The 24,273-nt window shown below is 36.8% G+C and overlaps 1 protein-coding gene and 1 long non-coding RNA gene across 2 annotated transcripts; one reads left to right on the top strand and one right to left on the bottom strand.

The window, feature by feature from the left end:
• Window positions 1–297: 297 nt before the first annotated feature.
• LOC132602444 (uncharacterized) lies at window positions 298–16,954 on the top strand. The gene is made up of 3 exons (XR_009567781.1): window positions 298–590; window positions 1,067–1,119; window positions 16,315–16,954. It is a non-coding gene; the product is annotated as an uncharacterized LOC132602444 (long non-coding RNA).
• Window positions 16,955–20,348: 3,394 nt separating this feature from the next.
• On the bottom strand, window positions 20,349–21,050 carry LOC132601758 (uncharacterized). Its single transcript, XM_060314824.1, has 2 exons — window positions 20,877–21,050; window positions 20,349–20,654 (listed from the first exon to the last, which is right to left on the bottom strand). The coding sequence occupies exons 1-2, from the start codon at window positions 21,048–21,050 to the stop codon at window positions 20,349–20,351; spliced, it is 480 nt and encodes a 159-aa protein (XP_060170807.1).
• Between the last annotated feature and the right edge of the window lie 3,223 nt (window positions 21,051–24,273).

Raw genomic sequence — 24,273 nt, 5'->3', positions numbered from 1 at the left:
GTTAAAATGATTTAAACTGTGCAAGCGTATTTGGATCAAGGAATTATTTATGTGTGGGATTGGTTAATGGTTGAGGTATAACGTCAATACCAGTTGGATTTATTAAAAGTATTATTAGTTAAGTGCTATGAGACACTTTTCCACGTGGAGGCCTTAGCATGAGGTGAAAAGGTGACTAATATATATGTATAGCTACATGGATGTAGGTGGCTGCCTTGATTGGCTTTGATAAATATAATGAATATTGCGGACCCCATGTTCCGTTTATAATGGATTACTTTGGAATCTCATTTGAAGAAAAGCAAAATTCTCCTAAAATAGTAAGGCATGAAAGAACTTATAAGACATTTGGTGCAGCACCTTATTTTCATCTTGGGAAATTCATTATTTTACTTGGAGAACTTGTACTCCAACTTTGGGTATTATTGGAGACGCCAAAACGTAGCAGCAACTGAAGGTTTCACTTTGCTTAACTAAGTCCTATATGCAGCAACGAAGAAAAGCTCGACACTAACCTCATATCCTGTCTCATTTGATTTTCTTGTTCTCTTAAGCTCGGGGCAGAATACGTTGGTTTTTGCTTGAACCAGGTATGAAAAATTCTCCTACCTTGGTAGAAGAAATCCTAGGAATCATATTGGTACGTTCGTTGTGTAGGATTTGCGGGAAGTCGACCGAAAGCTGTAAAACTAGTTGTTGGTTTTGTGGGCGATTTTTCTTTTTATAATTTTATGACATAAAGCTGAGGTTTGTGGTAAATGATGCCCTTATCATATTGAGAATATTTTTAAGGTTAAGAAGGAAACATAGGAAAAGTTGCTACGGAGTATACGGATTCTAATTCGAGCTTGTTGCTCGTTATATAGTATTATGATGTTGTTATGGATATGCATGTTGTGTTGTTGAGATTTATTTGTTGTTGGGTTGTTGTGGTGATATACCGAATTGGGAGGTACTAATGATATAGGGGAGATGTTACATGTTTCGTTTTAAAATTAAGTTATCAATTGATACATACGATATACGAAAGCCTTCTAAAGTCATGTGAGTATTCTTATGATTATAGGTTTGGCATATTAATTGTGGAAGTGGTTGGACCGAGTTCTTGAACGGCGTGAGGTATGTTAAGGCTATCCCTTCTTTCTTTTTGGCATGAATTACATAAACGAGCTAACGATGAACATACATGACTCCAATGAATTCTAGTTCTCAGCAGTACTTGACATGACAGTTGTCTGTGATTCTCAAGTGTCGGTTCATTCTAATCATTCTATTAAGTCCCAGATGATGATATAGTTTTCATATGGTTGCTCATGATATTCTACTCGTACATGCTGTTAATATATCATTCACTGAGTCCACTGTATGTTTGCTTGTAATACCTACAACTGTAGTACTTGCTAACATAGTCCTTAGGCTAAATTTTACGTATCCGACAAAATTTAATTGCATGGGAACATGTCATGTGGTAGTTTTTCCACTTCCCACACAAATATTTTTTTTCCATTGTCAAATACTTTATGGATATTTACGCTCTTACCTTCGCGTGCAAGTGTCAGAATCTCAAAGACCCCATTCATTGTGTTGTAGTTCATCATATCAGTATGCATGGTGGCCCTATCCCAAAATTCATGGAACTTCTTATCAACATCGGGCGGCCAAGTCTTCTTATTTACCATTAGCAAAGCAACAAGGGCGCTTCTTTTAACAAAATAATCAACAATATTTTTAAAGGTCAAGCGAACCATGGCAGTAACAGGCAATCCATGGGCTTTCTTCAATAAACCGTTATAAGACTCAGAGACATTTGTCGTCATAGCCCCCCCCCCCCCACCTATAACCACCGTACTTATACAATGTCCATTTTTCCTTCGGAAGCTCGCCTAACCACATATGTGCTGCAGGTGACAAAGTTTTGATTTGTAGCATCCTCATTTCGTATTTCTTCTTCTGGTGCTCTGTAGAAGCCAACCACATTAGGTTCTCAAGATCATAGTTAAGAAACTTTTTTGTTAAAGTTGCTTTTCAAATGTCGAACACAAAATCTATGATGTGTGATGGGTGGCTGTAACCATTCTTGTGTCATTACACATTGTAAGATCCCTTGATAACGGTCAGAAATTAGTCCAATTCCTTTTCTATCACAAAATACATGTCTCCATAATAAACTGAGAAACCAAGTCCATAAATCATAGCTCTCACGTGCAACTATAGCATATGCAAGTGGAAAAATATTTCCGTTTGCATTAATGCCAACAACAATCAACAATTTAATCTCATACTTGTCACACCCCAATCTTGATGGGGCATGATGGGCACCCGACCCTTACTTAGAGTCGAGCGAACCCACTGGCTCTCGTTATACTCATAATCTCACTGGACTTTCAGGTCATGAATTGAAATGCATAATAGAAGCTTTTCAAAAAAATGTCCTTTTCGTCCTTCTTAAATCAAGTAAGAACTGTAATCATATGAAATTTGTAAAGTAATGCATAATGAATACATCGCCTTAAATAGCCGCATACAAGACTGGCAGGCTAAATACGTGACTCTGTCTGCAAAGTCTCTAACATAAATCAATATACCATAACACACATACTCTGACTCGGCAACACTCCGGAAAGAAATGGAGCGCCAATCCCGCTGGAACATCTTCTAGCAATATCCTCTACTCATCTGTATACAACTGCGTGGCATGAAACGCAGCACCCACAAGAAGGGGCGTCAGTACGAATAATGTACTGAGTATGTAAGGCATGAGTAACAACATAACATAGATATGAAAAGTAACAAGGAATAAGAGTGATAACCTATACATCTGAATGCCTCATAAGGCGGATGACATGCATGCTTAGCCTTTTAAAAAAAAAAAAATTCTATACATATACATAGTAACATGCCCGGCCATTAAGGCGCGATGTCATATATAAATAGTATCATGCCCGGCCATTAAGGCGCGGTGTTATCATCATTAGCCTGCGTCCAGGCCTCCCGCGTCCGGGGCAATATCATAACATGCCCACTGCAGTGGTGTGCACATCTACGTGCCTGCCCGGCCGACTATAGCGCGGCGCGGTGTGAGAAAATACATACACATATATATATATATATATATATATATATATATATATATAAAGCATGCATAAGAGCCCAATCAAAAGCCACAACTGTATCGGAGTGACGTAAGGTCGGTAGCCTCCGATTATATTATGGAATACTCATCGTCGCTTTGTCTCACCTTGGAGGAACAAATATTTTAAGGTGAGACTATCGATGAAAAATAGAATTAAGAGAAAACATAGAATAGAATCATAAATCTCATATGGCATCAAGTCATGTATCTTTGGATTCTTAAAAGAAATAGTCATCACCCATGAATAAAATTGAGAAATCAAGAAGTGGCTCAACATTCTTATATCGTCATGGAAATCGTAAACTTGGAACCTTTAGTCATGGAATCCTTCTCATCATAGTCATCATAATAATATTCTCATTGTTGACATCATCGTTGTCATTGAAAAACATATCCATCGTTTTTATCATAAGAGCTCACATAATCACAAACTTTGGTTTGGAAAATACGAATATTTTGGAAAACATTTATGGATTATCAGGAAGGAAATCATGCCTTGGAATCTTAGACTTTTTAACTTTTGATAACAAGGAAAATATGGAAACATTTATGAAAGCATAACCTAGGGATCATGCCTTTGAAAGAAAGGGACGAGCCTTAACATACCTGTTCCAGTTCCTATTAGCTATGCTTATTCGCCCGAGCTCGCAAGCCTACATTTAAGAGGATTTATGTCGACATTAGCCTCTTTATCAGACACTTATTCCAAGTTGCAAATCAAACTATTTTATATTTTGCCGAAAATCGGGCAGCACCTCCCCTGTTTATATGCCCAGCCCGAATTCTCAATTCAACAACCCACACAACAATAACAATACCAACATCAATGCAATCATTTCCATACCAATATACTTCCTATAACATCCCACACGATGTTTCCTAAATTTCTCAACTAACCAACTTGGGATACGATCATTTAATAACTTTATTTCCGTAAAGAAGCCGAAATTAATACTAAGAACATCAATAACAACATCCCCAACATCCTACAAGATAAATATAGGTATTTCCATCCAAATTTCTCTTCAACCCTCAATCCATAAATCAAAAACATCAACACAACAACTACAACTTTTATTTCTTGCAAATATTCCTTAATCAAACTTGATAAAGAGAGAGATTTAATGATTCATACCTTATTTTTATGAAGGTAGACAAATATTCAACATTTCACTTGCTCCCAAGCTCCTCCAACTCCAAAATGAAATAATAATCGCGTCTACGCGTTGCCCGGACCTCGATTGATATTCCGTAGCTTGAACTTTCACTCAAAATCCTCACTTTTATGTGGGATTTAAGCCCCTTTTGATGGCTGATTTTTCTGGAAAGTTTTGGAACATTTTGATGATGAAAAATGGGGTTTTGACCCCTTTTATAATAAGTTGGGTCGGTTACTGTAGCAGTACTGTAGCGTCCTGTTTCTGCGTCAACATCTCAGTTTGTAACGTCTATAATTCTCTACTCCGAGGTCCTATCAACGAGCGGTTTGTTGCATTACAAACTATACTCGACGAAATTCATTTTTGGCTTTTGAAACACCTTAAAACGCCATATATACTAGGAGATATGCGCCTCCAAAGTTGACTAAAAATCCTTCCAGCATTTCTCAAATTTTCGTCGAATTTATTTTCTTCAATTTGCTCGATCTCGAAATATTCCGAAACTCTCCATACATGATATTTATCACTTATTATACTAATAATGGCCATGTTCTCGTGTTTCAAAATACTCTTTCCCGATTACGGCTTACGAGATCGTAATCATCCTTTATTTAAACAATATACTTAATAATGTCTCATTCCTCATACTCCAAAGTTGTTTTACCTAGTCGTAACTCGACATACTTACATTCAAATTTAACCAGTGCTTCTCCGAGGTACGGGGTGTAACATTATCCCCCCCCCCCCCTCTTTAAAAACATTCGTCCTCGAATGTTGAGGTAGAGTTCGCTCCGAGGTAGATATCAATGTTTTTACCCTTATTTGTCTGTATTTAATTTACTTACTTGCAATCTTACTTACCCGCTAAAACTGAACTTATCCGAACTATGCCATCTATTCTTCTTCTTTTGTAGCCAAGATTTACGCTTGTACCCAAGGTCATCCCTTTTTCTTATTACTTGTCTGTCCACTAACTCTCCATGCTTTGTCGCTTTCATTGTCTCTTTAGCTTTCGTTGTTTACATTCTTATATGCCCTTTCATGTCGTGCTTACACATACCTTTATCCAATTTTGATCTCCTCTTCTTTTTATTCAGGAATTCTTGTTCTCTTCGATCTCCACGCATCTTTCTTACGTTTTACAGATATCCCAGGCCTTTGTCTTCTTGGAGTTTAAATATTCTTATTCTTACTCCCTTAAAAGAACCTCGAGACTGGTCATATTTTAGCATCCTTTGCTTTCTATAGCAGTCGAATTCATCTGCGGTACTTTATCTTTCAACTAGTTTAACACCGAGATGTCTCGCTTAATTTCTCCTTTCTTCAATTGAACTTCAGGCACTTGGCTAACTAACAATAATTCTTGTACTTATATCAAAAACATCTCAAATCTCTCCTTTAATGATTCATTTCCTTAAATTTACTCTTAAAGTTTCTGATCCTTAGTTCGGCTAATAAATTAGGGGTGAATTCAGAAGTTCGTCGAAAAACAACCAAGATTCCTAGTCATGTAGCGAATTCAGATCTCTTCATTCTTTCTTTTGTCTGTAACCTTCATTTTTTCCTTTTCCAATAAGAGCCATCATGTTGCTTGTTCTATGAGGTTTCATTGTCACTCGATTGATCTAATCAAACACAATATCCTTTGATAATTTCCTTTGGGTTTCTCCTTCTGCTTTTAGCCTTTGCCCAATTATCACTTAATAAGTCTTTCCCATAGTTTGGCGCAATTGTCTGTCATTTCGATTTACCAATCAAACGGATCTCATAATTCCTTAAATGTCCATCTCCTTTATTCATATCCTCAGACTCTTTTCTTGTGATCTTTTCGTCACCTACTTCCACGACTTCACCTTCTGTTGTCTTAGTTCCTTTATTTCGCAGCCCTTTACTTGTCTACTAATTGGCCACTTCCTTATTTAGCTGCGGCACTTTTCCTTGCTTGCTTCTCTAGTGCTACTTCCGATTAGGCTCTTGGTATTAATCGATGTTACATGCGTATCATCTCATTTCCTTTTTAATTGTCGGACTCCTTACTTCATTGCTTGTCATCATAGTTCCACCTATGGTAGCGCCCAGATGGCTTGCAATAGCATTTCTTGTCAACGTTTTATTATTCTCATTAATTACTTTACCTCAGATTACTCATCCAATGCGTCAAAAATACATAGCCAAGAAATCTATATTCAAATAGGACTCCATTTGACCCATATAACAATCCTCAACACCATCCCTTATACACTTGTATTTAATATTTTCTTTTCATCGTTGTTATCCCCTATCACAAGATTATACTTACAGCATACTAACCCACTATTCAAATTATTTTTAAATCCTTGTTTGAATCTTTCTTTCCATTTCCTTCTCCTCTAATCTGAACATCATTACCAAATAACTCATAAGCCGGAGACTAAAATAAAATCTTGCTTAATCATAACTTCCTTTCAATACGAGTATGCTTCCCTCTTTAAGACCTTGGCCCTCCTACACCAGCGGTTAATTTACACATAACTAGCTTCCATTACTCTTCAAATATTTATTGTCATCTCCGCACCATTCTACTAGCCATTCTATCAGGACGATCATTCATATGGTCCTGTAACATATACTCTCGCAATTCAATATAAACGGTGACTTGCGATTTCACGGCGCAGGAGATATTTTCAAACCTTAGATAGTACTGCTGTCGTGCTATCCATAAGCATACTGTTTTTCTTTCTTTTGACGATCATTGAGGTTCCTACAAATATTCTTCTTTTAAAACTCTCATCTCTTCCAACGCTGCGATTTTTCTTTAGTAATCCCGTCTGTCCTTGATACTTATCCTTGATTTTCTAAACCTTTATTATCTTGTCATGCCTCCGTTCCCATGTTTGTCTCATAATATACATGCATTTAGTCTATTTCCACTTTTCTTTAACGCATTCTTGCTTAATTAGTCCATTTCAAATTTTGACTCCTTCAAACCAGTACATTTCTTTCTTCCGTACTTGGAATTATTCTAATTTGTCGAAGAAGGTTCTCATATACCAGTAACATTCGAGTATTGACCGTCTTTGGTAGTCAATTGACCGATCCTAGTGATCCTTTAACTCTTCTAATCCATATAATGTAGGAGCTACTTTCATCGCATGGTTTGACTTATTTCTCTTTTGCTAATTGAATTCTTGTATCAAGTCGAATGTCCATACATTTTGGACACAATTCAAATCACTTCCTTCCTTCATGTCTAATAGTCCCTTTGGTTAATGAATCCATGATGACATTAGAATTCGTTAGGCTCCTTATAGAATGCCTGACTATATCGTGCTCCTTCAGTCGTTAAAAGGGTGCATTACATTTATTCATACGTGTGTACCATTATTGGTCTGGTCCGGAAAAGAAAAAAAAAATTGTGCAGGATTCCGCTTTTCTTCCGCGATGCGGAAGGAAAGCGCAATGTCCTGAAGCCTTCTGTGCAGGACTCCGCTTTTCTTCCGCTATGCGGACGAAAAGCGGGAAGTTCTGAGGCCTTCCGATTTCCTTCCGCGATGCAGACGGAAAGCGCAATTCCTTGAGGCTCTCTGCGCAGAACTCTGTTTTTCCTTCCACAGCAATGTTCTGAGGCTGATTTTGATTGAGAAATCAAGGATTTGATTCTTGGCCCTTCGAGTAGCATAAGATCACAACCTCCGAATGAATTATGGAGCTCGCATCGAATTCAAGGGAGTAATCGATGATGATAAACCAAATAATGCTTTATGAATCCTTAAAATAACAAGGTTTTGCGACTTGAAACACGAAGCATGGGAATAGAGTGGATTTGTCTTTAAACGTTCGTGTTTCTATTCTAGTTGGAGTCGTGCCAAAGAAAGAGGGGAAACGAACACCTTATATACCATATCCGTCAAGCCACCATTTAAAGAGTTCCTTACATCAAAACTTTCCTTTCACCCGAGCCCATATCGAGAAATATATCATCAATCATACTTTCATCGCATTTCCATCAACTTATAAGTACTCGTAAACGTCCCTTCCTTAATTTAGCTCATAGTGTCCCATAGTTTCTCTTAACTAATTGTTGGTGTCATAATTATGCGTCCTAATCCTTTGAGATCTCGGGATGCAACTCATCCCAGTTTCTTAACTACTAATCATTTTTTTTCCAGGATTTCTCCCTTAAGTTAAATTAGGATCGCTCCAAAACTTCTCTTTTGAAAGCGTCCCATAATTGTTCCTTCAATAATGACTTACTAAGCGGCTGATGGTCACATTTCCCTTTACTCTTCCTCTATAGACATGCAACCAATTCAATTTGCAAAAAATTTCGGCAGAGTTTCCCCTATAATTCTCACTACCTCATCCCTGCACACAGCCCAGAAAACACATCCAATGCCCCACAGAGCAATCACAAATACCATAATATCTTGCTCAAGCTCTTATATCAACATCTATCCATATTAATCAAACAGGAAACATACCTTTCGAATGAACGACTTCAATTTTCAACAATTATCTCGTAGCGGCATAATCAACTGCTTATCCATGATAAAACATTTGGGATGTCATATCCTATGATTTAGCTCTATGGCACGATCTAAGATAAGAAAGAAGGTCAATTGTTCCTAAATGTCCTGCAGCTTCTTGTTTATAAGTGTGGCGCGCTTCACACCCATAAACAAGACTCTACTGGACACGACTTTGCAGACAACCCCTAGGACGAACCGCTCTGATACCAACTTGTCACACCCCAATCTTGATGGGGCATGATGGGCACCCGACCCTTACTTAGAGTCGAGCGAACCCACTGGCTCTCGTTATACTCATAATCTCACTGGACTTTCAGGTCATGAATTGAAATGCATAATAGAAGCTTTTCAGAAAAAATTCCTTTTCGTCCTTCTTAAATCAAGTAAGAACTGTAATCATATGAAATCTGTAAAGTAATGCATAATGAATACATCGGCTTAAATAGCCGCATACAAGACTGGCAGGCTAAATACGTGACTCTGTCTGCAAAGTCTCTAACATAAATCAATATACCATAACACACATACTCTGACTCGGCAACACTCCGGAAAGAAATGGAGCTCGCCAATCCCGCTGGAACATCTTCTAGCAATATCCTCTACTCATCTGTATACACCTGCGTGGTATGAAGCGCAGCACCCACAAGAAGGGGCGTCAGTACGAATAATGTACTGAGTATGTAAGACATGAGTAACAACATAACATAGATATGAAAAGTAACAAGGAATAAGAGTGATAACCTGTACATCTGAATGCCTCATAAGGCGGATGCCATGCATGCTTAGCCTTTTTTTAAAAAAAAAAACAATTCTATACATATACATAGTAACATGCCCGGCCATTAAGGCGCGGTGTCATATATAAATAGTATCATGCCCGGCCATTAAGGCGCGGTGTTATCATCATTAGCCTGCGTCCAGGCCTCCCGCGTTCGGGGCAATATCATAACATGCCCACTGCAGTGGTGTGCACATCTACGTGCCTGCCCGACCGACTATAGCGCGGCGCGGTGTGAGAAAATACATACATATATATATATATATATATATAAAGCATGCATAAGAGCCCAATCAAAAGCCACAACTGTATCGGAGTGACGTAAGGTCGGTAGCCTCCAATTATATTATGGAATACTCATCGTCGCTTTGTCTCACCTTGGAGGAACAAATATTTTAAGGTGAGACTATCGATGAAAAATAGAATTAAGAGAAAACATAGAATAGAATCATAAATCTCATATGGCATCAAGTCATGTATCTTTGGATTCTTAAAAGAAATAGTCATCATCCATGAATAAAATTGAGAAATCAAGAAGTGGCTCAACATTCTTATATCGTCATGGAAATCGTAAACTTGGTCCCTTTAGTCATGGAATCCTTCTCATCATAGTCATCATAATAATATTCTCATTGTTGACATCATCGTTGTCATTGAAAAACATATCCATCGTTTTTATCATAAGAGCTCACATAATCACAAACTTTGGTTTGGAAAATACGAATATTTTGGAAAACATTTATGGATTATCAGGAAGGAAATCATGCCTTGGAATCTTAGACTTTTTAACTTTTGATAACAAGGAAAATATGGAAACATTTATGAAATCATAACCTAGGGATCATGCCTTTGAAAGAAAGGGACGAGCCTTAACATACCTGTTCCAGTTCCTATTAGCTATGCTTATTCGCCCGAGCTCGCAAGCCTACATTTAAGAGGATTTATGTCGACGTTAGCCTCTTTATCGGACACTTATTCCAAGTTGCAAAGCAAACTATTTTATATTTTGCCGAAAATCGGGCAGCACCTCCCCTGTTTATATGCCCAGCCCGAATTCTCAATTCAACAACCCACACAACAATAACAATACCAGCATCAATGCAATCATTTCCATACCAATATACTTCCTAAAACATCCCACACGAAGTTTCCTAAATTTCTCAATTAACCAACTTGGGATACGATCATTTAATAACTTTATTTCCGTAAAGAAGCCGAAATTAATACTAAGAACATCAATAACAACATCCCCAACATCCTACAAGATAAATATAGGTATTTCCATCCAAATTTCTCTTCAACCCTCAATCCATAAATCAAAAACATCAACACAACAACTACAACTTTTATTTCTTGCAAATATTCCTTAATCAAACTTGATAAAGAGAGAGATTTAATGATTCATACCTTATTTTTATGAAGGTAGACAAATATTCAACATTTCACTTGCTCCCAAGCTCCTCCAACTCCAAAATGAAATCATAATCGCGTCTACGCGTTGCCCGGACCTCGATTGATATTCCGTAGCTTGAAATTTCACTCAAAATCCTCACTTTTATGTGGGATTTAAGCCCCTTTTGATGGCTGATTTTTCTGGAAAGTTTTGGAACATTTTGATGATGAAAAATGGGGTTTTGACCCCTTTTATAATAAGTTGGGTCGGTACTGTAGCAGTACTGTAGCGTCCTGTTTCTGCGTAAACATCTCAGTTTGTAACGTCTATAATTCTCTACTCCGAGGTCCTATCAACGAGCGGTTTGTTGCATTACAAACTAGACTCGACGAACTTCATTTTTGGATTTTGAAACACCTTAAAACGCCATATATACTAGGAGATATGCGCCTTCAAAGTTGATTAAAAATCCTTCCAGCATTTCTCAAATTTTCGTCGAATTTATTTTCTTCAATTTGCTCGATCTCGAAATATTCTGAAACTCTCCATACATGATATTTATCACTTATTATACTAATAATGGCCATGTTCTCGTGTTTCAAAATACTCTTTCCCGATTACGGCTTACGAGATCGTAATCATCCTTTATTTAAACAATATACTTAATAATGTCTCATTCCTCATACTCCAAAGTTGTTTTACCTAGTCGTAACTCGACATACTTACATTCAAATTTAACCAGTGCTTCTCCGAGGTACGGGGTGTAACAATACTTACCATAGACATGGGTACCATCTATTGAGATGACCGTCCTGCAACTTTGGAATCCATCGATACTTGGTTGAAAGGCCCAGAAAAGATACTTGAAGATGTGTTCGCCTTGCATTTTAGTTGACTCTTTTGTCCACTCAACAATAGTACCTGGATTGAAATGTTCTAGGGCTGCCATGTATTGAGGCAATGACCTAAAAGAACCTTCGAAATCACCATACACCATCTCAAAAGCTTTCTTACACCTTTTTGCGCTTTTCTATAACTAGGAGTATAGTGATGGATCCCTTTTATAGTTTCCTGAACAAACCTAATACTGATTTGTGCATTGATCATAACAGATGGTATCAACGAAGTAGCAATCATGTTGATATTCAAATTGAAATGATCCTCCGTATAATCATCTGTGTCACAATTGTGTGGCTCAATCACTTTTCCTGCTTTCCACATATCACTTCCGATCAACGAAAAATGGATCATCCAACTACAACCTTCCTCATGCCACTTGCCAATAACCTTCCAAAATGTACGTTTGGCTTGATCCGTTTTAAATTCTTTTTTGTGGGCTATATTATAGAGTCTCACTGCACCTTTCATTTGCTTCTTGCTGTGAAATAACATACGTATTTGCATGTACAAGAAAAAATATCAACTCCTAATTACACCAATTAAAATCACAAAATTCAAAAATAATATATTATTAAAAAAATTAGTCGCGCCAAACTAACCTAATTTGATAACTTTAGGATTACCGGAGTTCCAAAGTGCAGCATGAACAGACCCGTTATCTCTCATGTATGCAAAATCTTCCGGTTCTACTTCTTCTGTATTATCGAGATATGGGATCACATTTGAATGATAATTAACACTAAGATCACTGGGGGCTGCAACATCTTCATTAGAATCGTCACTGTCAGTAGACGATTGATCATCGTCCGTCCCTTCATGATCTAATGGACTATCACTATCCGACTAATTTATTATATCATTAGCTAAATCATTATCGCTTACAATTTTTGTGAGTTGAGTCAATGTGGGGTTATCTTCAAAATCGTTATGCCTATAAATAAGAAAAATTCATAGAATTTACAAGTCAAACACAATTATACGATCCATGAATAAAGTGAACAAAATATGATTATATTTACCTATCACTGTCCAATTCACTTGGACCTGCATGTGAAGGGTGTCGTACATTACAATTCAAATTATGCAACTGCGTGGTAGCATTACTTGGTCTACCCGTCTCACGATTTTGCCTACTTCAATTAAAGTTATGATAGTGCGTTGAAGCCACATCATTATACTGTGTACCATAATTAGTTGTTTCATTTGACTGACTACCAAATCCTACAATTGTTTTGTTGTTGAGCTACACCCCTTGGAGAACCAACATTCAAACTTGGAAGATAAGTAGTACCTCCAAAATAGAACTAATTGTCGGTAGGTACTTCAACCTGGGTAGAGCGTTGAATTGTAGCATACATGTCAAGCGCCGCTATGCATATGTGATTTTTTAAAATCTCAGGACTACGAAGAAATGACGATAAAGATTCATCGTCCGTAATTGGCATCTCACCATAAATTGGTAAACCATCGGTTGTAAATGAACTTGGACATTGTCCGGTTATAACCACTGAAAGTTCAGGATCATTTACGAACATTTTACTCCTTAAAACGCATTGCAGACGATCATATTTTAGGGAAATTGAAAACCTTTGCCCTATTTCAGGACCACGGCTGTATCTAACCGAACCTGCTTCATACACAACTTCACCACTCCAAAATAAATACACTTTAACACGAGTTTCCGTCATCTTTTATGAAATATATGAGAGAAAAAATAAAAGTTGAAGGATATGAAACAGATAAGAGAAAAACAATATATGAAAGATATGGGATGGATAAAAGAAAATTGAAAGACAAAGGATATACCATAGGTAAAGATAGGACAATATTTATTAACGGAGAAAAGTAAAAAATTTCTCAAATTAAGTCACGAAATGCAAAAGATATTATTTTAATGTGACCATTCAATGCTCGTCTGAAATTTGAATTTAAAGTTTATTTTCTTTTAAGTCATGAGAGTCACTGATAAACGAAATGTACAAAAAAAAAAAAAAAATTAAAACCACAGCAATGTTAAAAAAAATAAATTAAAGGAGCATTTCGTTGGAAGGTCCACGAAATACAAATTAAAAAAAAATTGTTACATTTCGTTATAAGTGTAGCGAAATGGAAAGTTTTTTTTTTTTTTTTGGCATTTCGCTGCACTTGTAGCGAAATGCAAGGACAGTGATTTTTTTTTTAACCAGGACGGAACAGTAATTTTTGGGGTATTTCGATGGATAATCCACGAAATATCCATTTTGGTATTAAAAAAAAATACACATGCTATTTTTGTCTAATAGCTTTAAAAAGAAGTCATTTTGGCGCTGGCTTCTTTTACAATTATAGGGAACTAATAATAAATCGAACGAAAATATAAAAAAGCAGCAAAAAATAAAATAAAAAGGAAAATAGATAAATAGAAATCCTGGCACATGAGTGGTGCCATGTCAGCCTTGTTTTTCCCTGCTTTATATATTTATAGAGATATAGATTTCCTAAACGGGCTTAGATCTCATAAACTTTGTTTTTTGGATACTTGCACGGAAAGAAAGTAAATGGAAATACAGTAAAACTAAATCATAACCTTTTTAGTTTGACCAAAAAAGAGGTAAAGAATATAGTTGGCAAAGGAGATCAATGAATATAATTATTTTCCCACTAAATTTTCTCTCATTTTGGTAGGAAACGAAATACAAAAGATAGGTCTATTTATTGGAATGTAAAATTACTTCTAATATGCATCATCAGTGTTAATATCTTTTCTTGAACTTTAAGATGACAAATATTTTGAAACAGATATTTTTAGTAAGGACGACAAGTATTTTGAGACAGAGAGAATACAAGTTAACTATTTAAGGAAAGTTCCGATTGGAGTAGCAGTATGCCCCAATAAAAGAACCACATATTTTCACAATTCAACCTCTCTATACACAAGCAGTATCTTGCCTTCACAGAGTTTACAGGATTGCCAAGAGAAATCAGAGGACTAATGCAGCTGGACAGAATGGAGATGGCCTCATTCAGGGTCAGGAAAAAGAAGGCAGCAGAAATCTCCTTTGATCCACCTAAATGGTGCATTTTTTAGAATAAGTAGTTTCTTTGAATTTCTTGAACTAGCTACTTTCATAGAACATAGAGTTTATTGTTTAAAGCTCTCAAATACCACTGAAGGGAACCATCACAACCCCTTTCTCAAATGTAATCCTTCGTTTCAATTTGAATAAAAATCCAACAGTTAACTTAAAAAAAAAAAATATACTCTATACGGACGTTGTTTGCTATAGTGAAATTGTTTATATATCATCATATATATATATATATATATATATATATATATATATATATATATATATATATATATATTATATTAAAAGTGGGAAGCTCCCCACTTTAAAGTTGGATTACCATTTTGTCCCTATACTAAATTAAAATCTAATTAAATATATAATTAAACAGTAAATTTAATTAAATAGTCATATTTTATTTAGGTAATCATTTGTTAATTACATTGAAAGTGAACCAGTGAATTAAAAATGAAACAGTAGCACTTCAATGCCATAGACCAGGAAAATGCAATTAATGGATTAAGGGCATTCACTCTCTTCATTTACTTCCAAAAACATTTCACATATTGAAGTAGGCTTCTTCTCTTCGTTAAAAAGGTGAAAAGTTTAAGGAGTTAATTACATTCAATGATTTAGCATATACCACATTCATCTAAATAATTGTTACAGAAACGTAAAAGAATGGTCCATAATATAATAATAGTAATCACTATAATAAAACAATTGAGTATCTCTCATTAATTACCTGCTATTATATGCTTCTTCAAATTAATATATTGAACAGTTACCAATAAAGTTAAACTAATCTAAAGCTGAAAAGATTATTGTTACAATATCTGTAACAGTTTTTTCAATGAACATAAATTACGAGGAGGTGAAGAGCCACAATTCTATAATGTTATATACAAATTTGGTTTCATGCTTAGACAGGTTTATGGCTATACGTAGTTATTGACTTCTTGGACATTGGAGAACGACCGATATCCCTCTATTTTTTCATTCTTGCCACACTTATATGCTAATCTAGATCATTGGAGATTTTCTGCCGAGAGGTAAGGACATAGGATTTCTTTTCTATAGCATACAAAGAGTTCAAGGAAAGGCAAGTTTTTGGGTGGTTTAAGCAAGGATGACTCTGGGTATGGGATGATGAAGAAGAAAAATATGTTCTCCTGTGGGAGAAGGTATGCATAAATGTAGTACTTTGTGTCCTCTCAGGTTCAATCTTATGCATAATTTTTTTTATCATTTTCCCCAAAAATATAGCAAATGTGTTCAAATGCTTAGGAGATGAATTGACTAGAATGTCATTCAAATAGTCGCATATCTTGAATGAATCTTAAATGTCTCTGGCACTCAAAGCTACTTACATATTTTAATATTTTCTTTTTATAGGTTCAACAAAATATGTTCCTCGGTCCTCATTGGCTGACTTATGAGGGAAGAGAAAGAGCCTGGGAGTTGTTAGCCAAGGTCATGACCGTGCATCACACGTAATTAATGGTGTTTTATGCTCTGTTGCGAAGAAGATAATAGATGTGGTTGCAAACTTTTTAGTCTTCTATTAGTATTTCTTGAGTCTAATTTGTTATTAGCATATGTTCATTATTTTTGGGATATTTCACAGCAAATGTTAAAGTTATTTGATCTTGTTAGTTTTTCCAGTCTTATCGAATTAATTAGAACACTTGTTTGAGTTGTTTCAACACCACTGAAACAGTTATAAATAGTGGTCTAACTACCTTAGATTAAGTTTTATCTTTGCAGATATTAAGTTCATTTTGAAGATGACTAAAAATAAGATTAACTATGTTTTATCTCTCTCAGGAACTTGCACTTTTGGTATATTTTAATTACTATTTTTTTATGTAACATATCAGTTGGATATATATAGAAAATGTTGATATTATTTAGCGGGGATATAAGTGCAATGCACATAAGTGCACTTCCTTTGTTTTCCTACTTGATATATTCTTCCTTACATATATTAACGAGTTTCATTTTTGGACCTTTCTAATTGATTTTCCGAAGCTCTTACGGTTTCAGCAGCAATGATGAGGAAAATGGTAAGTCAGTTATCATTTTGTCTATATTTTTACAACTTATACTATGTAAATATTCTGGCTAGATTGTTTTGGATAATAATATTGATGTAGAGGGATTGAACCTGGGAATGCATCGAATTCGTACATGCAATGCAAAAGAATTATGAATTTCTTAAATCTATTTCTTATTTTCTACTATTTGATTAAAATTGTCATCAAAACATATTTTGCTAAGGGAAAATAAGCTTATTCAGTATTTAATTTTTTTAATTTTAATTTTAATTTTACATGTTTGCTCCTAATTATAACATCAAAATGTAACTCATTAATCATTTACCATTGAACAATCAAGTCAATCGATTTATACCATTTGTATTATATATTTGATGAGACACACGTGCAACGCACGTGTCCAGAGACTAGTGTGTGTTTGTGTATATATATAATACAAATATGCTGAAAAGTCGAGTCCAAAGAAAACTTGGATTTTTATGGTGAAATATTGTTATAAAAGATGGTTTTATATAGATGTTTGTCTGTTTGGAAAGCCACCTGGTAATTGGAATTAGTGTAATTACTAGGGTAGTAATGTTACACCTTGGAAATTTCATGTCGTCGTATAGTGAATGAACTAATGCGAACTTAAGGATAACAAGGAGTTCTTAAGACTATGTGACGGATATCTAGTAGTCTTAGAGTGCATACGTTAAGATTTTGAAGTCATATGAATTGATGAAATAAGGATTGATAAGGACAAGTGGAGTTTAAGTGGGTTTAGGAAAGGTTTCGTAAATTTATTGCATTAAGAATTGTTTGGTAAGGCCTTGGGGATGAGTTATAGGGATGTTTAGGTTATTAATGAGGTATTAAACGAGTGTTAAGAAGGTTGTATAAGGATTGGAGATCAAACGAAACAACGAGAACAATTTCAGAAAAACTGGGAGTTACACGACCATTTACACGGATCGTGAAACATTATACAGACGGTATAATGGTTCGTATAACACCCAGCAGACATGATGGTTGCCTGGTGGTGAACCACAACCACTTATATGGGCCGTGTAATATTCCACGGACCGTATAAGTGTCCGTGGAAGTCCCGACGGGCTGAGTAAGTTCAATTATATAAATGTGATTCCACTTCACTAATTTCATTTTTCCACACTTCTTCATCTCTCTCAAGACCTCTAGAAGTTTCCACATACTTCATCTACAAGAATACAAAGGAAAACAAAGATTAATATTAAGAATTCAAGTGAATCAAGTGCATAGAGCTCTCTAGGGTCCATCCGAGTCAAGAATTCTCTTGGAAGTAAAGCTAGGGTTTTGGCTCAAGTGGAGCATTTCCACTTAAGGCTTATTCTTACACTATCAAGGTAAGTTCTATGGTGTTTACAAGTTATTTAAAGTGTTGAAAAGTTGAAACACTTGGATTGCAAAAGGATATAAGAAATGGGTCATGAAAGTGGGAATAGTGTCAATTGTGGGTAGTAGATTAATATGAATCATGAATATTGATATGTTGTGATTGTAATTACGTTATGAATGATGTTAAGGGAATGATAGAAACATTAGATGAGAATGGATGTGATGGTATGCTATAATCATGATTATGAATGGCCTTGAGAGGGAATTGTGGGGATTGGATAATGATGAATTCGATAAAAGTTAATGATGATGAGATTATGAATGTTGTTATTGACGTTGGGAGTTGATATATTATATGGAGAAAGTAGAATAAATAAAGGAGATGCTGTCCAATTTTCTTTGGCTTTAGTAAGCACGTTTAGGTAATCGATTAGCTAATGTTAATGCGAATTCTCTTGATGGTAGAAACGCGGCGTCGAAGGAGAACAAGCAAGCGATAGACTAGTTAAACGAAAGAGGTATGTAAGGCTAGTCCCCTTCTTTCTAAGGCATGGCTCTTGTTTTATGATTCTTTTCTATACTTCCATGACTTTCTTATATCCCTAAGAATGAAAGTTAAAGATCTTCCAGAGTTTTTATGGGACATGTTTTATGACAGTGATGATGATAATAATGTTTCATGATGCCGATATTTCTATGTTATGATTTCGTTGATGCTGTTCTTCGTTGTTATCTCACCTCATGGTATTAGTTCCTTCAAGGTGAGACGTAGTGATGATGATGATGTCATAATGTAATCGGAGGTTTACGATCTTACGTCACTCTGATAAAGTCGTAGCTTTTATTTGGGCTCTCATGCATGCTACTTAAAGAATTCCTTACATCGATGCTTGCCCTTCACCCGAGCCTATATCTCGAGAAATATATCTTTAATCATATTTTCATCATATTTCCATCAACTTATAAGCACTAATTATGGAAGACTAATTTGGATTACGAAAATTTGGGCAGCATCTCCCCTATATCATCGACTCCCTCCAAATACCAAAACAATACCAACAACAACATCCTCAATATTCTACAAGATAAATATGTATATTTTCATCCAAAACTCTCTTCAAACCTCAATCCATAAGCCAACAACATCAACACAACAAACTATAACTTTATTCCCGTAAATATTCCTAAATCAACGTTAATAAAGAGAGAGATTCAATGATTCATACCTTATCTTTACTAGAGTAGCAAGATCTTCAATATTTGCTTTGTTTCCAAGCCAACTCCAACAGAATGAAATTATAACCGAGACTACACGTTGTCCGGACCTTGATTAATACGCCGTAACTTGAAATTTACTCAAAATCCTCACCTTTTATGTGATATAAGAGTCTCTTATTTGCTGATTTTTTTGGAAAGTTTTGGAAGTTTATGATGGAGAAAAATGGTGTTTTTAACCCTTTTATAGTGGCTAAAAGGCAGCAACACTGTAGCAGCACTGTAGCAGCACTATAGCAGCACTGTAGTAGCTCTGTTTCTGCTTTGTCAGCTGAATTTGTAACGTCCTAATTCTCTACTCCGATATCCTATCGATGAGCAGTTTATTGCATTGGAAACTAGACTCGACGAACTCCATTTTATGATTTTGAAACACCTTAAAACTCCTAATATACATGGAGATATACCCCTCCAAATTTGACTCAAAATTCTACATCCTAGGAAATGCTCCACGTCTACACTTAAACAACTAATGCCTAATAGATTTCACGTACAAGACTACGAGGTGTAACATTCTCCCCCCTTCAAAAACATTCATCCTCGAATGTCGGAATACCCAAGGGTTAATAAAATTTCCACGGAACATTAGTAAAGTATCACTCGTGATTGGAGCACCTCTAATCTCCTACATGTCACAAGTCCTAATCACAAGTCCTACATGATATCGTAATTAATGACATGCAGTCATACAATGATTAGAATAATATTTCTCATCTTATTTACTCTTAAGGGGGAGGGGGTTTAAATATAACTCTTATCTTGTAAGTGATTTGCGGATATAGCAGAACCTTGCAAGAATTCTTTCGGAGTAGTATCATCTGTGACAGGGAATAAATGGGGATACTTGGACTTCATTTCTGCTTCGGCTTTCCATGTCATCTCTTCCCTATCTTTACTCCTCCATAGAACCTTCACTGAAGTCACGTCTTTGTTTCGGAGTCTGCGGACTTGTCTGTCTAGAATAGCAATTGGCTCTTCCTCGTATGTCAGATTTTCTGTAACTTGTATATCGCCAATAGGTACGATTCTGGATGGATCTCCAATACACTTCCTAAGCATGGACACATGGAAAACTGGATGAACCGCTTGCAGTTCTGATGGCAACTCCAATTCATAAGCCACCTCGCCTACTCTTCGGATGTTCTTATAAGGTCCGATATATCGGGGATTAAGTTTCCCTTTCTTACCAAACCGTATCACGCCTTTCATAGGTGATATCTTCATAAACACCCAATGACCTACCTAAAATTCTAATTCTCGTCGTCGTACATCTGCATAAGATTTCTGACGACTCTGAGCTGTACGCAATCGTTCCTGAATAAGCTTTACCTTTTCAATAGCCTGATGAACAAGGTCTGGCCCAAATAAGTTTGCTTCTCCGACTTCAAGCCAACCGGCAGGGAACCTACATTTCCTACCATATAGAGCTTCATACGGAGCCATTTTGATATTGGCATGATAGTTATTGTTATGAGCAAACTCTATCAAAGGCAAATGATCATCCTAACTTCCTTGGAAATCCAATACACAGGCTCGTAACATATCTTCTAAGGTCTGAATAGTCTGCTCAGCTTGCCCGTCTGACTGCGGAAGGAAAGCCGTACTAAGATTTACTCGAGTACCAAGACTTTCCTGAAAAGATTTCCAGAACTTTGCCGTAAACTGTGCGCCTCTATCTGAAATAATTGACAGTGGAATACCATGAAGGCGCACAATCTCCTTAAGATATAGCTTAGCATAGTATTCAGTAGCATAGGTAGTTCTTACTGGTAAGAGATGAGCTGATTTAGTTAACCTATCAACAACCACCTAAATAGAATCGAATTTGCGGCGAGAACGGGGCGATCCCGTGACAAATCCATATTAATCACTTCCCACTTCCATGCTGGGATCTCCATTTCTTGTAATAAGCCTCTGGGTTTCTGATGTTCGATCTTTACCTGTTGGAAAGTAGGGCATTGAGCTACAAAGTTAGCAATATCTTTCTTCATATCATTCCACCAGTAAAAGCCCTTAAGGTCATGATACATCTTGGTGGACCTGGGATGAATTGAATATCGGGAGTAATGAAATTCTAACATGATCCTGTCCCGAAGCCCAGTTACATTTGGAACGCACAAATGACCTCGATGTTTGAGAAACCCATTTGGATCCAGTTAGAAGGCTGAGATCCGATTTTGTTGCACTCCTTCCTTAATATTAATTAAAACTGGATCTTCATACTGTTGAGTCTTTACATCTGAGGCAAGAGTCGATTGGGATATATTCTGTAAAGAAATTCCAGTGTCTTCCGAATCTAGTAAGCGAACTCCCAAATTTGCTAAGCGATGAAGTTCTCTAGTCATTTCCAATTTTTTTGCTGGCACATACAATAGACTTCCATTTGATTTGCGACTTAGGGCATTATCTACAACATTAGCTTTGTCGGGGTGATATAAAATCTCAGCATCGTAATACTTTAGCAATTCGAGCCATCTTCGTTGCCTTAAATTCAATTCCTTTTCCCTAAATATATATTGAAGGTTTTTATGGTCCGTATAGATATCGACATGAACTCCATATAAATAATACCGCCATATATTTAGAGCGTGAATCACTGCCGCCAGCTCTAGATCATGAGTTGGATAATTTTGCTCATGTTTCCGTAGTTGTCGGGAGGCATAAGCAATCACCTTACCATTTTGCATCAACACACATCCCAGGCCGATGCGTGATGCATCACAGTATACAGTGTAACCCTCGGTGCCTTCTGGAAGGGTGAGGACAGGGGCAGATGTCAACTTATCTTTCAATTTCCGGAAACTCCGCTCGCACGCTTCTGACCATTGAAACTTGGCCCCCTTCTGAGTTAATTTTGTAAGGGGAGATGCTATAGAAGAAAATCCCTCTACAAATCTTTGATAATATCCCGTAAGACCCAAGAAACTTCGGACTTCCGAAGCGGTTGTTGGTCGGGGCCAGTTCTTAACGGCTTCAATCTTCTGATCATCAACTTTAATACCTTCGTCAGACACAATATGGGCTAGAAAAGCCACTGAAGTTAGCCAAAATTCACATTTGGAAAATTTGGCATATAGCCTTTGATTTCGCAATGTTTGTAACACCTTTCGGAGGTGATCAACATGTTCCCTCTCCGAAGGAGAATATACCAAGATATCGTCAATGAATACAATAACAAAAACATCCAAGAAGGGTCGGAATATGGTTTTCATTAGCGCCATAAACGCCGCAGGAGCATTTGTCAATCCGAAGGACATAACTAAGAATTCAAAATACCCATATCTCATTCGAAAAACTGTCTTCGAAATGTCTTCCCCTTTTATACGTAGCTGATGATACCCTGACCTTAAGTCAATCTTCGAGAAACATTTAGCACCCTGTAGCTAGTCAAACAAATCATCAATTCTAGGCAACGGATATTTGTTCTTGATAGTCACCTTATTCAACTGCCGGTAGTCAATACACATTCTTAGTGAGCCATCCTTCTTGGGCACAAATTATACCGGTGCTCCCCACGAAGAAGTACTGGGCCTAATGAAGCCCTTGTCTAATAAGTCCTGCAATTGCACCTTCAATTAGCGCAACTCGGCGGGGGACATATGATAAGGGGGAATAGAGATGGGTTGAGTGTCCGGATACACATCAATCGCAAATTCAATTTCCCTTTCGGGAGGAAGGCCTGGTAATTCATCGGGGAATACATCCTTAAATTCATTAACTACAGGAACAGATTGCAAAGTTGGCGGTTCAGCTTCAGTGCTCCTAACTCGAACCAAATGATAAATATAACCTTTGGAAATCGTTTTTCGCGCCTTAAGGTAGGAAATAAACCTACCCTTTGGTGATGGGGTATTGCCCATCCATTTAAGAACTGGTTCACCCGGAAACTGAAATTTCACAGTTTTGGACCAGCAATCCACATTGGCATAGCAAGAGGCTAGCCAATCCATTCCCATGGTAGCGTCAAAGTCCACCATTTCTAATTCTACTAGATCAGCAACTGTTTCACGACCATATATCGTAACCACACACCTACGATAAATTCGTCTTGCAATAACAGGTTCCCCGACCGGAGTAGAAACCAAGAAAGGCTTGGACAAAGATTCGGGCTTTATACCGAACTTATCATTAATATAAGGTTTGATATAAGATAGCGTGGAACCCGGATCGATCAATGCATAGACATCATAAGAACAAATGGATAAAATACCTGTCACAACATCTGGAGATGACTCAAGATCCTGCCGTACTGCAAGTGCATAAATACAATTCTGGTCGCTGCCGGAAGCAGACACCTGACCTCTTCCCCTACCTCTACTTGCTGGGGCTGGAGAAGAACCTTGTCCAGGAGGGGGAACAGAAGAAGAAGAAGAACCTGCGATTGAACCTGTCGGCTGAGCCGAGCCTCCTCTACCACGGGATAGACAATTTCCTATAACATGACCAGGCTGTCCATAGTGATAACACTCCCCTATACCTTGGCGGCACTAGCCAGAGTGGCCTTTACCGCACTGGTCACAACGGGGCAAGGGAGGCCTTGCCTGGCTAGACTCTCCCCTATAAGAAGGAGCTGGTACTCTCGAACTCTGACCTGCCTCTGAAACCGGGAAGGTGCACTCATTACTGAAGGAGCTGATCTTTTAAAAGAATATGATAAGCATATGAA

This window comes from Lycium barbarum, chromosome 7 (genome assembly GCF_019175385.1).
Source record: "Lycium barbarum isolate Lr01 chromosome 7, ASM1917538v2, whole genome shotgun sequence".
NCBI classification, from domain to species: Eukaryota; Viridiplantae; Streptophyta; class Magnoliopsida; order Solanales; family Solanaceae; genus Lycium; species Lycium barbarum.
The sequence above is the reverse complement of the archived record's forward strand: the minus strand, read 5'-3'. Positions and strand labels throughout refer to the sequence as shown.